The sequence below is a fragment of the Scyliorhinus torazame genome, chromosome 4 (assembly GCF_047496885.1).
Source record: "Scyliorhinus torazame isolate Kashiwa2021f chromosome 4, sScyTor2.1, whole genome shotgun sequence".
In the NCBI taxonomy this organism is placed as follows: domain Eukaryota; kingdom Metazoa; phylum Chordata; class Chondrichthyes; order Carcharhiniformes; family Scyliorhinidae; genus Scyliorhinus; species Scyliorhinus torazame.
In genome coordinates this window covers 108,586,932-108,602,552 of record NC_092710.1, presented here as the reverse complement: position 1 = coordinate 108,602,552, position 15,621 = coordinate 108,586,932, and the positions used below count along the sequence as shown (strand labels likewise).

At 51.0% G+C, this 15,621-nt stretch overlaps 1 protein-coding gene across 1 annotated transcript in view; it reads left to right on the top strand.

Annotated features, from left to right (window-relative positions):
- capn9 (calpain 9) overlaps positions 1–15,621 on the top strand; it is a 106,659-nt gene that overhangs the window by 74,050 nt on the left and 16,988 nt on the right. Inside the window, exons 16-17 of the mRNA XM_072498455.1 lie at positions 6,299–6,367; positions 6,477–6,555. Coding sequence (XP_072354556.1) covers positions 6,299–6,367; positions 6,477–6,555 — 148 coding nt within the window. The remainder of the gene's footprint in view (positions 1–6,298; positions 6,368–6,476; positions 6,556–15,621) is intronic.

The window sequence follows — 15,621 nt, the reverse complement described above, 5'->3', positions numbered from 1 at the left end:
CGCCAAGGTCTGCCTCGCCAAGCCTAAGCACGCGAACTCTCAGACCCGGACTACCGACTCTCAGGCCCGCAGACCTCGCAATGTGGCAGCGTGCCTGCCGACTCCGCACAGCATGTGCGACTCATGGGGGCCGCCATTTTGGCCATCCTCCCCCAGGCGGCCGGCCACGTGCGATCCATGGGGGCCGCCATCTTGGATGCCATCTTCCTCGGCGCCCGCCACGCTTGATCAACGGGAGCCGGCATCTTGGACGCCATCTGCCATGCCGCTCGACGCGTACGACCTGCTCGGACAGTCACCGGGGGGCTGCCCCAGCAGAGCCGACCACTCCACCGGTTACCCTCAACTCAGCGCAGTCACCTTGGACCAGTCGCGACCCAAGCACCCCAAGAGCTCAATGATGGCCATCCGGGTTAACAGGTACGAGACACCTTGCCTGTTCGACTCCAGGAGCACTGAGAGTTTCATCCACCCGGATCTGGTAAGCCACTGCTTGCTCCCGATATTCCCGGCGCGACAAACAATTTCCCTCGTCTCCGGGTCGCACTCGGTACAAATCCGAGGGTGCACTACGGTAACCTTAGCGGTACAGGGCGCTGAGTACACTAATTTCCAGCTGTGCGTGCTCCCAGACCTCTGCGCCCCCCTCCTTTTAGGGCTCGATTTTCAATGTAATCTCAAGAGCCTGACGCTTAGCTTTGGCGGACCCCTGCCCCCACTCACTGTGTGCAGCCTAGCCACTCTGAAAGTCGACCCTCCTTCCCTCTTCGCTAATCTCACCGCTGATTGTAAGCCAGTAGCCACTCGCAGCAGGCGATATAGCATGCAGGACAGAATATTTATTAGGTCTGAGGTCCTGCGTCTCTTGCGGGAAGGAGTCATAGAGGCCAGCAATAGCCCCTGGAGAGCTCAGGTGGTGGTCGTCAAGACCGGGGAGAAGCTCCGGATGGTGGTTGATTACAGCCAGACCATTTACTGGTTTACGCAACTTGATGCGTACCCCCTTCCCCAGATTGCAGACATGGTCAATCAGATCGCTCACTACCGCATGTTCTCCACGGTGGATCTGAAGTCTGCATACCACCAGCTCCCAATCCGTCCGGAGGACCGCCACTACGGCGTTTGAGGCAGACGGCCGCCCTTTTCATTTCCTCCGGGTCCCTTTTGGCGTCACGAACGGGGTTTTGGTGTTCCGAGCAATGGCCGAATGGTGGACCAGTACGGGCTGCGGGTCACGTTTCCGTACTTGGGCAACGTCACCATCTGCGGCCATGATCAGCAGGACCATGACGCCAACCTCCACCGATTTCTCCAAACCGCCCAAAAACTTAATCTCACCTATAATAAGGAGAAATGCGTTTTCCGCACCACCAGGCAAGCCATCCTCGGCTACGTCGTGGAAAACGGAGTCCTAGGGCCCGACCCTGACCGAATGCGCCCCCTCCTGCAACTCCCTCTCCCTCACTGTCCCAAGGCCCTCAAGAGGTGCCTTGGTTTTTTTCCTACTATGCCCAGTGGGTCCCCCAGTATGCGGACAAAGCCCGCCCACTATTTAAGGCCACCCTTTTCGCTCTGGCAGCCGAGGCCCGCCAGGCCTTCAACTGCATCAAGGCGGACATCGCCAAAGCCGCGATGCGCGCGGTGGACGAGTCCGTCCCCTTTCAGGTGGAGAGCGACGCATCAGAGGTCGCTGTCGCCGCCACTCTCAATCAAGCAGGCAGACCGGTAGCGTTCTTTTCCCGCACCCTCACCGCCTCTGAACTTCGACACTCCTCGGTCGAAAAAGAGGCTCAAGCCATCATGGAAGCCATGCGGCACTGGAGGCACTACCTCGCTGGTAGGAGGTTTACCCTCGTCACCGACCAACGATCGGTAGCCTTCATGTTCGACAATACGCAGCGGGGCAAAATCAAGAACGATAAGATCTTGAGGTGGAGAATCAAACTCTCCACCTATAATTACGATATAGTATATCGTCCTGGGAAGCTCAACGAGTCCCTAGGTGCCCTGTCCCGCGGCACATGCGCCAGTGCGCAAGAGGACCGACTACGGGCTATCTACGACGACCTCTGCCACCCGTGGCTCGCCCATTATATCAAGGCCCGCAACCTGCCCTACTCCACCGAGGTCAAAGCTGTAACCAGGGACTGCCAAATCTGTGCGGAGTGTAAACCGCACTTCTATTGACCAGATAAGGCCCACCTGGTGAAGGCGTCCCGGCCCTTTGAACGCCTCAGTACGATTTCAAAGGGCCCCTCCCCTCGAATAATCGCAATACCTACTTTCTCAATGTTATTGATGAGTTCTCCCGTTTCCCGTCCCGTGCCCCGACATGACCACCCCCACTGTTATCAGAGCCCTGCACAGTGTCTTCACCCTGTTTGGTTTCCCCAACTACATCCACAGCGACAGGGCTCGTCGTTGATGAGCGACGAACTGTGTCAGTACCAGCTCAGTAAAGGCAGCGCCTCGAGCAGGACTACCAGTTACAACCCACGGGGAAATGGACAGGTGGAGAGGGAGAACGCGACGGTCTGGAAGACCGTCCTACTGACTCTACGGTCCAGGAATCTCCCGGTTTCCCACTGGCAGGAAGTCCTCCCCGATGCGCTCCATGCTATTCGATCCCTTCTTTGCACGGCCACAAACCAGACTCCTCATGACCGCTTGTTTATTTTCCCTAGGGGGACTACCTCAGGGGCCTCGCTCCCACCCTGGCTGATGACACCGGGTCCAGTTCTCCTCCGGAAACGCGTTCGGACCCATAAGACCGATCCCCTGGTAGAGAGGGTCCAGCTCCTGCACTCAAATCCGCACTACGCATATGTTGAGCACCCCGATGGCTGACAGGATACCGTCTCCCTCCAAGACCTTGCACCCGCAGGCTCCGCCACCACTACGTCCACAATACCCCCCTGCGTTGTACCCCGCTCTTTCTCCCATGCCCAGCGCCCCCTCGTCCATTTGGCTCCTACGCTCCCTTCCACCCGGCACACCAGTCCGCAGGAATGAAGCTCAGGAAGAGCCGCTCCCGGAGTCCACCCCTGGGGCTGCACCGGACCCACTTCTCCAGCCACCTGCAACACCAGTACTTCGGTGGTCGCAGCGTACGATCCGGGCGCCGGACCGGCTGAACTTGTGACCCATCACCCCCGCCGGACTTTATTTTTTTACAGGAGGTGAATGTGGTGAATGTAAATACAATTAATTCACCAGTTATGTTCTATGTTTGTAAATACAGTTAATTCACCAGTTATGTTCTATGTTATTAACCCTGTGGGTTTTATCTGTGGGCCATTGTATGGCTTCATCCACAGGGGGAGATGTTGGAGGATGTTGGAGCATGTACGGGCTCAGCCCATGGCTCCGCCCCTTTGAAGGAGTATAAGAGTAGCTGGCCTGTGGGACTGTCCTCAGTATGTACCAGTCGCAGGCAGGCAAAGTTGATAGTTAATTAAAGCCACTGTTTTACTCCGACACGAGTCCTTGAGTGAATTGATGGTTGCATCTAGATGTAGCACTTAGGGCGAAGGCGCTACAGGGGGAAAGTGGGATTAAGCTATTGAGTTGGATGATCAGCCATGATCATAATGAATGGCGGAGTGGGCTCGAAGGGCCAAATGACCTCCTCCTGCTCCTATCTTTTTAATGTTTCTATTCTTTTGTTTTCTTTAAATTTTTTTAAAATTTAGAGTACAAAATTCATTTTTTTTTCAATTAAGGGGCAATTTAGCGAGGCCAATCCACCTTCCCTGCACATCTTTGGGTTGTGGGGGTGAGACTCACGCAGACACGGGGAGATCTCCACACGGACATGACCCAAGGCCGGGGTCGAACTCGGGTCCTCGGCGCCGTGCTAACCACTGCGCCACCGTGCTGCCCAGTATGGAAATATTCTAATGTTAAGAACCCCACTGATGTTACCAGCGAGCGTAACTCAAAATCCCAAAGGATAACTTGAAACACTGGTTCCTAGTGGTGTATATTTGTTTGGAACAATGTGAGGAACCATGTCCAGCCAGTGAGGAGCCAGACCGGTCATTGTGTAAACAATTAATAAAGATTATTTATTAAAGTAAAAGAAAAGAAACAACACACGACAAAAAGCTAATATATACTATGAAACTTAAGGATATTAATAACTAAACACACCCGTATTATCTGAAGTTACCGCTTGTTCCCAAAATATATCCACATTCCCTGAACTCACTGAGACATCCCTTTTCCAAGCAACATCCAATTTCAGCAACTCTCTAGGTCAGATCCAGTTAATAGTTACCACACAAAACCGCATAGACCATAAGACATAGGAGCAGAATATACCATTCAGCCCATCGAGTTTGCTCCACCATTCAATCATGGCTGATATTTTTCTCATCCCCATTCTCCTGCCTTCTCCCATAACCCCTGATCCCCTTATAGAATCATAGAATTTACAGTGCAGAAGGAGGCCATTTGGCCCATCGAGTCTGCACCGACCCTTGGAAAGAGCACCCTACCTAAGCCCACATCCCCACCCTATCCCCAGAATCCCAACCTTTTTGGACACTAAGGGCAATTTAGCATGTCCAATCCACCTAACCTGCACATCTTTGGACTGTGGGAGGAAACTGGAGCACCCGGAGGAAACCTACTCAGACATGGGGAGAACGTGCAGACTCCGCACAGAGTAACCCAAGCCGGGAATCGAATCTGGAACCCTGAAGCTGTGAAGCAACTGTGCTAACCACTGTGCTACCGTGCCCCTTCATTATTATTCAAGAACCTATCTATCTCTGTCTTAAAGACACTCAGTGATTTGGCCTCCACAGTCTTCTGCGGCAAAGGGTTCCACAGATTCCCCACCCTCTGCTGAAGGAATTCCTCCTCATCTCTGTTTTAAAGGATCGTCCGTTTAGTCTGAGATTGTGTCCCTTGGTTCTAGTTTTTCCTACAAATAGAAACATTCTCTTCACATCCACTCTATCCAGGCCTCGCAGTATCCTGTAAGTTTCAATAAGATTCCCCCCTCGTCCTTCTAAACTCCGAGTATAGAGCCAGAGTCCACAACCGTTCCTCATATGACAAGCTCTTCATTCCAGAGATCATTCTTGTGAACCTCCTCTGGACCCTTTCCAAGGCCAGCACATCCTTCCTTAGAAAAGGGGCCCAAAACTGCTCAGAGTACTCCAAATGGGGTCTGACCAGAGCCTTATGCAGCCTCAGAAGTACATCCCTGCTCTTGTATCCCAGCCAAGGTGATCAAATCTGGGAAACGTGGAGTCTTTTGGAGGAAAATATCTGCCTTGGCTGTAAATGTTAGCTGGAACAGGCCTCCATGGCTCGAATCACTGCTAGAACTCACCTGTCTGACTGTTGGATGGAGAACTAACCTGCCTTCCCCAATGAGGGTGCTGCCAGTTATACTGTTCCGTCTCTTTGATATTCTTCTCTGTGGATTCTAGCTGTTTACTGCACAATAATTCCTTGCCTTTTGAAGGTACCATTTGCATAACCTCCACTGATCTTTGGTAAAGAATGTTTTTGATATGGCCATTCGAACCTCAATGTCTCTTGACTCCTGCTAATCTTGTCACATTTCCATTCATTATTTTTATCTCAGGTTCACTGTTAATCTCATTAACTTCCCACACTCCCGATACTAAACACACATAAAATACTGTAGATGTACTGATTAGAACTATTCTAATCACACATGAAATACTGTAGATGCAATGCTTTGAAACATACTAAATACATGCATAAATGCGGTACATATAATGTGTACAAGAAGACAGTACTTCTGGCAGTGTGGTACTTGCTTGGTACTGTACACAAGCATAAGATTGGGTCTTGGGCTTAAATCTCTGGAATGGGACTAATTGAAGCCACAATCTTCTGTCTAAGAGGCAAGAATACTACCCACTGAGCCCATACCGTCACTACCCATCCAGCTTCCCTTTGACGAAAACCAATCAATTTGAGCCTTGCGGATGCATTGCCCCCATCAAATGTATAACTACCATCCAAATATCAGCGTATTTATCCACCAACACCAGGCAAATAATATATCAAGTGTAGAGAGTACAGTAACTTCTCAAACTGCGTGTGAAGAAGTTTATTTTCCATTGGGAATATCTGACATTTCTTAGGTGTCTTTAATATAGAAAACGTTCCATAGGGAGGCGGGGAAACCAGACTCCAGTCAGATTTTTTCGTTCTCTGCTTGTTAATGATCAACTGAGAGAGACGTGTTAGCAGAAAAAATGTAAAGAACTACAAAATCGAGAGTTATTCCTTGACTGCTCCTCAAACACAGAGGAACAATGCTGAAGGACTTGGGTTTGACGAATTTAAGATCTTCTGGAATCGAATGAAGCAGTGGAAGGTAAAGGAAGCAGTATTAGAAGCATTGGCATCAGGCTGTAGCCATTACCAGTTTCCACCTGTTTAATCCGTCAGGTCTCACTTTGCTTCCCAATTTCCTCCATTTGCAGAGTGCTTTCCTGTATTGCGACCATGACCGATCAGGGACCATGTCAGCTCATGAACTCCGAACTGCCATCAAGAACTCAGGTAAGGAACTGGGACAGACATGAGGCACATCAGAAAGGAAAACAGAGAGAAAATTACATTTACTTTATATTGTGGCTTTTAAAACCCAGGTTGCCCCAATGCGCTTTAGAGCCAAGGGGATATTGTACAGTATTTCGACGGAAATTCAGCAACCAGTTAGTGAAAAGCAAGCTCCCACAAACAGCAATGTGATAATGGCCAAATCATATTGTTGATTGAAGGCTATACATTGGTCAGGTCACGAGAGATAACTCCCCTGCTCTTCTTCCAAATATTGGCCGTGGGATCTTTTACATCCACCTTGTCATGTGCAAGGCTAAGCCTCATCCAGTTTAAAGTACTTCACAGGGCACATATGACGGTAGCAGAGATGAGTAGGTTTTGTAAGGGGTGGGCGGTGCTCAGGGAGGCCCGCGAATCATATCCGCATATTCTGGGCATGTCCGAAGCTAAAGGGGTCTGGCAGGTGTTCGCGGACGTAATGTCCGAGGTGTTGGCGGGGGGGGGTAAAGATGGCCCCGAGTCCAGAGGTAATAATATTCGGGGTGTTGGAAGATCCGGGAGTCCAGGGGGTGGGAGAGGCCGATGTTTTGGCCTTTGCATGCCTGATAGCCCAGAGACGGATCTTTCTTGGATGGATGGATTCGGAGCCGCCGAAAACGGAAGTGTGGGTGAGTGACCTGGCAGAACTCCTGAGGCTGGAGAAGGTCAAGGTCATCCTGAGGGGGTTGGTCGATGGGTTCACTTGGGGGTGGGAGCCATTCATTGACTTCTTTAAGGAGGATTGAGGAGTCAGTAGAAGGTGGTGGGGGGGGGGGGGGGGGGTGTAAGGAGGTTAAAATGGAGAAGGGGGCGAGTGTGGGGAGCAGGAGTGGGTGTTGGTTATTTATAATGTTGTATAATTTTGCTACTACTTCGGCTAGTTTTTTATGAAAATGCCTGAATAAAATATTTTAAAAAAACTGTTGTAAAGATACAGACCCCACCCACCCACCACGAGACTTCTTCCCCCAAACCCCCAGCAGCCGATGGAGCCCACATCACCCAACAGTATTCCCCCCCCCTCCTCCACCATGGGATTCTCCCATCTGCACAGAACTCCTCCCCCCATCCTACAGGCCCGACTTTCACTCCCAAAACTGCCTGAGGCCTAGCGCCCCCCAACCCGAGCTCCCCAGAGCCGTAGAAAAGGGGCCGCGCCCTCCTTCACTTTGACGGAGCTGAACTTTGACCCTGGGCCTCGGAACGGGCTGTGCTGCCTGGATCTCGCCTGGCCTGATGTGGTGAAACCACTGTGTTGTATTGTGCTGCTACAGTATTATGTGTTGTACAGTATTGCCACTATATTACATGTTGTATGGTTTTGGCTCTGCCCGTGGCTCCTCCCCCTAGGGCCTGGGTATATAAGCTGCGACCTCTCACACTGCCTCATTCTGGGGCACGCTGCCAGCTCTGTTGTAAATCAATTAAATTGATATGCCATCAATTAAGATGGAGAACGCAGAGTGAATTAACTATGGCATTTAAGTCCATACTGTCATGATATTCAAACACACACATCATGATAGACACACCAACAGACAAATCAGAACACACAACACCACAACCAATGACAGAAAGATATAAAAGCACAGACACGACCCCCGGTGGTCAGTATTAGCTGCAGAGGAGAACCAGGACACATCTATTGCCAAACACACTCAGGGAGACAGCACGTGCAGAGTATCCAGAACGAACTGTATTATAAGAGTTATAATAAAATAGAGTTGTACCACATACAACTGTGTTGGCTCATCTGTGCACCAGAGCACCCAACACCACATGGTACAGGAGTGGATCGATACCTGCCGGCATACCTCAGTGTACACAGACAACCAGCAGTGCCCAGGCATGATGTACGAGCTCCCGGTTCCGCAGGCGCTCCAGTGCCACGGCGACCTCCGCGAAAACTGGCGGCGATTCCGGCAAATGTTCGAATTGTTCCTGGTGGCAGCTGAACTCAAAGACCTGGATGATAGGGAAAAAATTGAATTTCTCCTCACCATCGCCGGTGCAAGGGCAAGAGAAATATTCAGAAGGTTCAGGTTCTTCAGGAGGCAGCAAAGGTACGATTACCAGGCAGTCCTGGGCAAATTCTCCAAGTACTGTGAAGAAAACGCAATCCAATCGGCACATAAAGGTAAGAAAAGCTGCAGTACTCACCTCGTGGCTGGGATCCCGGAGCCCGAATTCCCAGAGGCCGAAATCCCGGGCCTGAGAGAAGGCTGGGTCGAGGTCGGCGGCCATCTTGCTAAAGGTATAACGCTAGCACAGTTGCGCGAGAAGTGCGCAGAACCGGAAGTTTCGTTTGTGCATACGCGAGATGCTGCGCATGCGCAGTCAAGAAAACGGCCATCGGTAAAGGAACAGCGATCTGAGCATGCGCAGTCGCTTCCTACGTGCTACATACCGAGCGTCAGGATGTCAGAGGCCCCAGGCTGCACCAATTTAAAAGGGAAATGTCCCAAATCCAATTTAAAAGGGAAACGTCCCAAATCAAAAAAACAAAAATCTGTTAAAGCTGTAAAACAACCTTCCCTCACCTGGAATGACAGCACAATGCCGCAAATTGACCCAGGAGATGAATTTGACCTCCGAAGAACCCTCCGACAAGCAGTTACCTACGCACAAGCCGATGATTCCGACCTTGAATACTTCGATGACGATCTTTACAGTGTTTCCGGACCTCGCGAGCCCAATGATAGCTCCGTGGTCCTATATGACTATGACTCGGACGAACCTTTCGTGTTACACATTGGCGGCCCCCACATTGAATCCGACGCAGATGCGGATTCATTTTTCGGATTTGAGGATCTTCAATCCAGCAGATATGACGTTCCAACTTATCAGTACCGGATGATGCTGCAGCCTGACATTAACAGACAGGGAGCGGTGCAAGCACACGGAGAGTGCCCTGCTGCCACACAGAGCGTGGTCCACGTCCCGCTCAACGTTCCCGACTCTATGAAAGAAGACATGCAAGACTCCAGAGCGCAGTCCTTGCACGAACAAGAAGTGACTCCAGTGTCACAAGCCTCCACAGAGGGCTCGTGGACAGCCTCCACGATAGAAGCAACGCAAGACTCCAGAGCGCAGTCCTTGCACGAACAAGAAGTGACTCCAGTGTCACAAGCCTCCACAGAGAGCTCGTGGACGGACTCCACGATGGAAGGAACGCAAGACTCCAGAGCGCAGTCCTTGCAGGAACAAGACCATGAGGGTCTAGCAACCTCTCCTGACCAACCAGCGGCAGACGATGCAAGTCTGCCATGCTCACGTGAACAGCAAGAAGGCTATAACAGCCTACCATGCTCCACTACACAGCAGCATGAACATGACGGTCTCTCATGCTACAATGAAGGGCACAGCGCTGAAGACTGTTCAAGCCCAACTGAAGACAAGCCAAAGGAATCGCCTCGTCCAAGCCCGAAGAAAAAAGGTTTATGCGCTGACCTTCAGGATCATTATAGCCGAACAGAGATTAATAATGCTGCACGGCCACAGAAGGATGCTGAGGATTTGCTAACGAAATTAATTGAATGTTTAACTTGCAAGGAGCAGACTGAGAATTGCCAGTGTTTTAGTACGGATCGAAAAAATGGACAAGACATTGATCCTCAGGTAATGGAAATAACACAACCTGAATCATATCTACAGCAGGGACAAATGTCTCCCTTCAACACAACACCGCAAAATCCCAACTTCGGAGACCAGCAGTTAGTCAGTAATGACTCTTCAAACCTTGAGGGGAACATTAATTGCATTGAACCTATACACGCTCCACTGATTATTGAGCAGAACATTGGAGCAAGAATCCTGAGGACACCGACATCGAGTAGCCAGATAACGAATTTAAAACCCACAGCAGTGTCAAGTGAACCAAGTGTGCTTTCCACTAATGGTGAAGATGCAGATAAGGTCGACCCGATTATCCATTGTACCACACTAACCCCAGTGATTAAGCAGTTATGTATGGGGAGTATAAGGTGGGCAATTGAGAACAGTAAAAGAGAGACTGTGACCATGCCAGTCCCAGCAAAATCAGACCCAGAGACCATGAAGGCATGTACATTAGACAAAGATACACATGAGGCACCTGAGAAGAAAAGTGAAACGGAATGTTCTTTGGAAAATAGTACAATGTCGATAGAAACATTGGATCCTATATTCGAGACCATACCTATGGGAGAATTTGGGGGTAATAAACAAGGTTCTGCAATGTCTGGGGGAAGATTTAAAATTCCAAAGAAGAAAAGCCCAAATGAAGGACAACGGCAAGACAATGACAGTCCACCGACATGGTGTGCACCACCAGATGAAAACTCTGACAATTTACCCAACCCTAGTGAACAGCAAGCTGCTAATGAGGATCTATCCACGGGATGTGAGACGAGTGACGACAGCATCCCACTTCCCATGCAAAAGGTGCAAGGTGACAGACCTCGCCTAGTGCGTACCGAGGCACTCGACGATCACGGTGGGACCACTGACGACTGCGGTGGCAGCGCACCGCTTCCACCCTCGATGGCTCGACCCTCTCCACTGGTTGGTGCATTCCTGCATGTTCTGACTCCAGAAGTGCAGCTTCAGGGAATCTCGGCTGCCTCCAGTGAACCTGTTGGGACTCCGGACGGGGGGCATCGACGGAAGGCAGACCGGACTCCAGATGGGGAGCAGCCAAGCGCCGACTCTGATTCGCGCACGCCAGACCTTGCTCCGGACGGGCGGTGTCGCGGCCTCGGTGATGGCACGCTCAGGGTGACGGCGGATGCCACGGCGACAGGGAATGGATCGCGTGGCAGTCCCACTGGGTCGGCAGTGGCAACCAGCACCGGCGGTCCAAGATGGACACACCAATTCGCGCCATCGCCAGACGTTGATGCGAGCAACAATTCTCTCTCCAAGGCGACATGCTTCGACGTTTCTCTGCGGAGTCGCCCTTCCGGCACAGCAGGTGGCCGGAACCAGCGTACACGGTCTCGGCCAACTTCCACATCTGGCACAGTCATCGCCTTGCATGATATTAGTGATGGTGCTACTTCGATGGCAACGACCCATCGGCTACAAGATGCCGTCCACCACAAACATAAAAAGAAAAAGACTCCACCTTGTTCCTGGCATGCAGGGCGGATGGATTGGTGCGTAGGCGCAATCAGCGAGCTTTGCGCCGCCTTCCACGCTCGCAACTGAACCGTACGCACACGCCGGATCCTCCACTGGTTCCCAAGGATGACTTCGTGGAGATGCCACGGATCATGCCCCTTCCATCGCCACCAGAACCAAATCTCCACAGCTGAACCGGCTTGAGGACCAGCCCATTCTTGAGGCGGTCACCCATTAGACTGGACTTATAACGCTGTTCATACGTTCAAAAAGTCAAACACTTCTGTATTATAACCTGTTGTTGTTTATTGTTCCAGATATCGTCTGACCAGACCAATGTTCAAGTTTTTTTTTTTCCTCTCGCATCCAAGTTTTGTTATGGTACAACCTTGTTAGTGTGACGCACCCGACATCGCCCCATGTAAATAATTACGTCATATACACACGCTGTACATAACACACACACACACTCTTCGATGCACTCACGACACAATTATATTTATAACCACGTAGGCACATATCTTTGTAAAAAGGGGGGATGTCATGATATTCAAACACACACATCATGATAGACACACCAACAGACAAATCAGAACACACAACACCACAACCAATGACAGAAAGATATAAAAGCACAGACACGACCCCCGGTGGTCAGTATTAGCTGCAGAGGAGAACCAGGACACATCTATTGCCAAACACACTCAGGGAGACAGCACGTGCAGAGTATCCAGAACGAACTGTATTATAAGAGTTATAATAAAATAGAGTTGTACCACATACAACTGTGTTGGCTCATCTGTGCACCAGAGCACCCAACACCACACATACCTACACCCTATCCCTGTAACCCAACCTTTTGGACACGAAGGGGTAATTTACCCTGGTCAATCCACTAACCTGCATATCTTTGGACTGAGAGAGGAAACCGGAGCTCCCGGAGGAAACCCTCGCAGACATGGGGAGAACGTGCAAATGCCACACAGTCACCCGTGGCCGGAATTGAACCCTTCCAAACTCTTCCAAAAATGCTGGAACTTCATCAATCGCATTTCCTGAATTTCTCCTAATGGCTGGTAAACTGATACATTGTTAGTTGACACGTGATTGCAGTGCAGCAGAGAATTGTGGCACCCGGAACCTATATCTTCATAATAATTAGTTCCTATTCCTTGACTATTAACATAACTATTCAACAGCCACAGGACTTTTGACTCAGAGACAAAATTGTTACAGACTTAGCCACGGCTCATACCATCTGCGGGGATGGTACTTTCCAACGTTTTGTTGGAGCTGGTGTTATGAAATACCATGTGTAGTATGACAAATTCAAGAGATCAGGGCTTGAAACTAAAACACAAGGGGTGAAATTCTCTGGAAACGGCGCAATGTCCGCCGACTGGTGCCCAAAACGGCGCCAATCAGACGGGCATCGCGCCCCCCAAAGGTGCGGAATGCTCCGCACCTTTGGGGGCCGAGCCCCAACCTTGAGGGGCTAGGCCGACGCCGGAGGAATTTCCGCCCTGCCAGCTGGCGGAAAAGGCCTTTGGTGCCCCGCCAGCTGGCGCGGAAATGACATCTCGGGGCGGCGCATGCGCGGGAGCGTCAGCGGCCGCTGACAGTTTCCCACGCATGCGCAGTGGAGGGAGTCTCTTTCACCTCCGCCATGGTGGAGACCGTGGCGGAGGAGGAAGGGAAAGAGTGCCCCCACGGCACAGGCCCCCCCGCGGATCGGTGGGCCCCGATCGCGGGCCAGGCCACCGTGGGGGCACCCCCCGGGGTCAGATCGCCCCGCGCCCCCCCCAGGACCCCGGAGCCCGCCCACGCCGCCTTGTCCCGCCGGTAAGGTAGGTGATTTAATTTACGCCGGCGGGACAGGCAATTTATCGGCGGGACTTCGGCCCATCCGGGCCAGAGAGTCGAGCAGGGAGACCCGCCAACCGGCGCGATTCCCGCCCCCGCCGAATATCCGGTGCCGGAGACTTTGGCAACCGGCGAGGGCGGGATTCACGACAGCCCCCGGCGATTCTCCGACCCGGCGGGGGGTCGGAGAATCTCGCCCCATGATTGGACTCAATCCTGTGCTCGTGAGTGTGGCACTAATGGAATGTCAGGAAAATACCTCAACAATACTGGGAGCTGGAATAGTGATTCCAGCATTACTGGAATCTGGAATAGTGATACAAGAATTACTGGGATCTGGTGAAGTGATCCTGGCGTAACTGGGATCTTGAATAGTGTTCCATGCATTACTGGAATCTGGAATAGTGATCCCAGTGTAACTGGGAAATGGAGTAGCGATCCCAATGTAACTGGGATCTTCAATACTGTTCATTGCATCACTGGGATCTGGAGAAGTGATCCCAGTGTAACTGGGATCTTGAATAATGATCCAAGTATAACTGGGATCTGGAATAATGATCCCAATGTAACTGTGACCCAGAATAATGATTGTGGCATTTCTGGGATCTGGTGTGGTGATCCCAGCTTAACTGGGATCTGGAATAATTATTCCTGCTTACTGGAGTCTTGAATAGTGAGCCCAGCATAACTGGGATCTGGAATAGTGAGCCCAGCATTTCTGGGATCTGGTGTAGTGATCCCAGTGTAACTGGGATCCAGAGCAGTGATCCAGTGTGATGGATCTGGATAGTGATCCAGTCTAACTGGAACAGTGATCCCGTGTGACTGGGATCCAGAGCAGTGATCCAGTGTGACGGACCTGGATAGTGATCCAGTCTAACTGGAAACTGGAATAGTGATCCAGCGTAATTGGGATCTGGAGTGGTGATCAAGTGTAACTGGGATCTGGGGTAGTGATCCAGTGTAACTGGGATCTGGAGCAGTGATGCAGTGTTACTGGGAACTGGATCAGTGATCTAGTGTAATTTGGATCTGGAGCAGTGATCCAGTGTGACTGTGATCTGGAGCAGTGGTCCAGTTTAATTGGATCTGGGGTAGTGATCCAGTGTAACTGGGATCTGGGGTAGTGATCCAGTGTTACAGGGATCTGGAGCAGTGATCCAGTGTTACTGGGAACTGGATCAGTGTAATTTGGATCTGGAGCAGTGATCCAGTGTGACTGTGATCTGGAGCAGTGATCCAGTTTAACTGGATCTGGGGTAGTGATCCAGTGTAACTGGGATCTGGGGTAGTGATCCAGTGTTACGGGGATCTGGAGCAGTGATCCAGTGTTACCGGGAACTGGATCAGTGAACCTGTAATTTGGATCTGGAGCAGTGATCCAGTGTGACTGTGATCTGGAGCAGTGATCCAGTTTAACTGGATCTGGGGTAGTGATCCAGTGTAACTGGGATCTGGGGTAGTGATCCAGTGTTACTGGGATCTGGAGCAGTGAACCAGTGTTACTGGGAACTGGATCAGTGATCCAGTGTAATTTGGATCTGGAGCAGTGATCCAGTTTAACTGGGTCTGGGGTAGTGATCCAGTGTAACCGGGATATGGGTGGTGATCCACTGTAACTGGGATCTGGGGTAGTGATCCAGTGTTACTGGGATCTGGAGCAGTGATCCAGTGTGACTGGGATCTGGAGCAGTGATCCAGTGTGACTGGGATCTGGGGCTAGTGATCCAGTGTAACTGGGATCTGGGGGTAGTGATCCAGTGTAACTGGGATCTGGGGTAGTGATACAGTGTAACTGGGATCTGGGGTAGTGATCCAGTGTTACAGGGATCTGGAGCAGTGATCCAGTGTTACTGGGAACTGGATCAGCGATCCAGTGTAATTTGGATCTGGAGCAGTGATCCAGTGTGACTGTGATCTGGAGCAGTGATCCAGTTTAACTGGATATGGGGTAGTGATCCAGTGTAACTTGGATCTGGGGTAGTGATCCAGTGTTACTGGGATCTGGAGCAGTGATCCAGTGTTACTGGGAACTGGATCAGTGATCCAGTGCAATTTGGA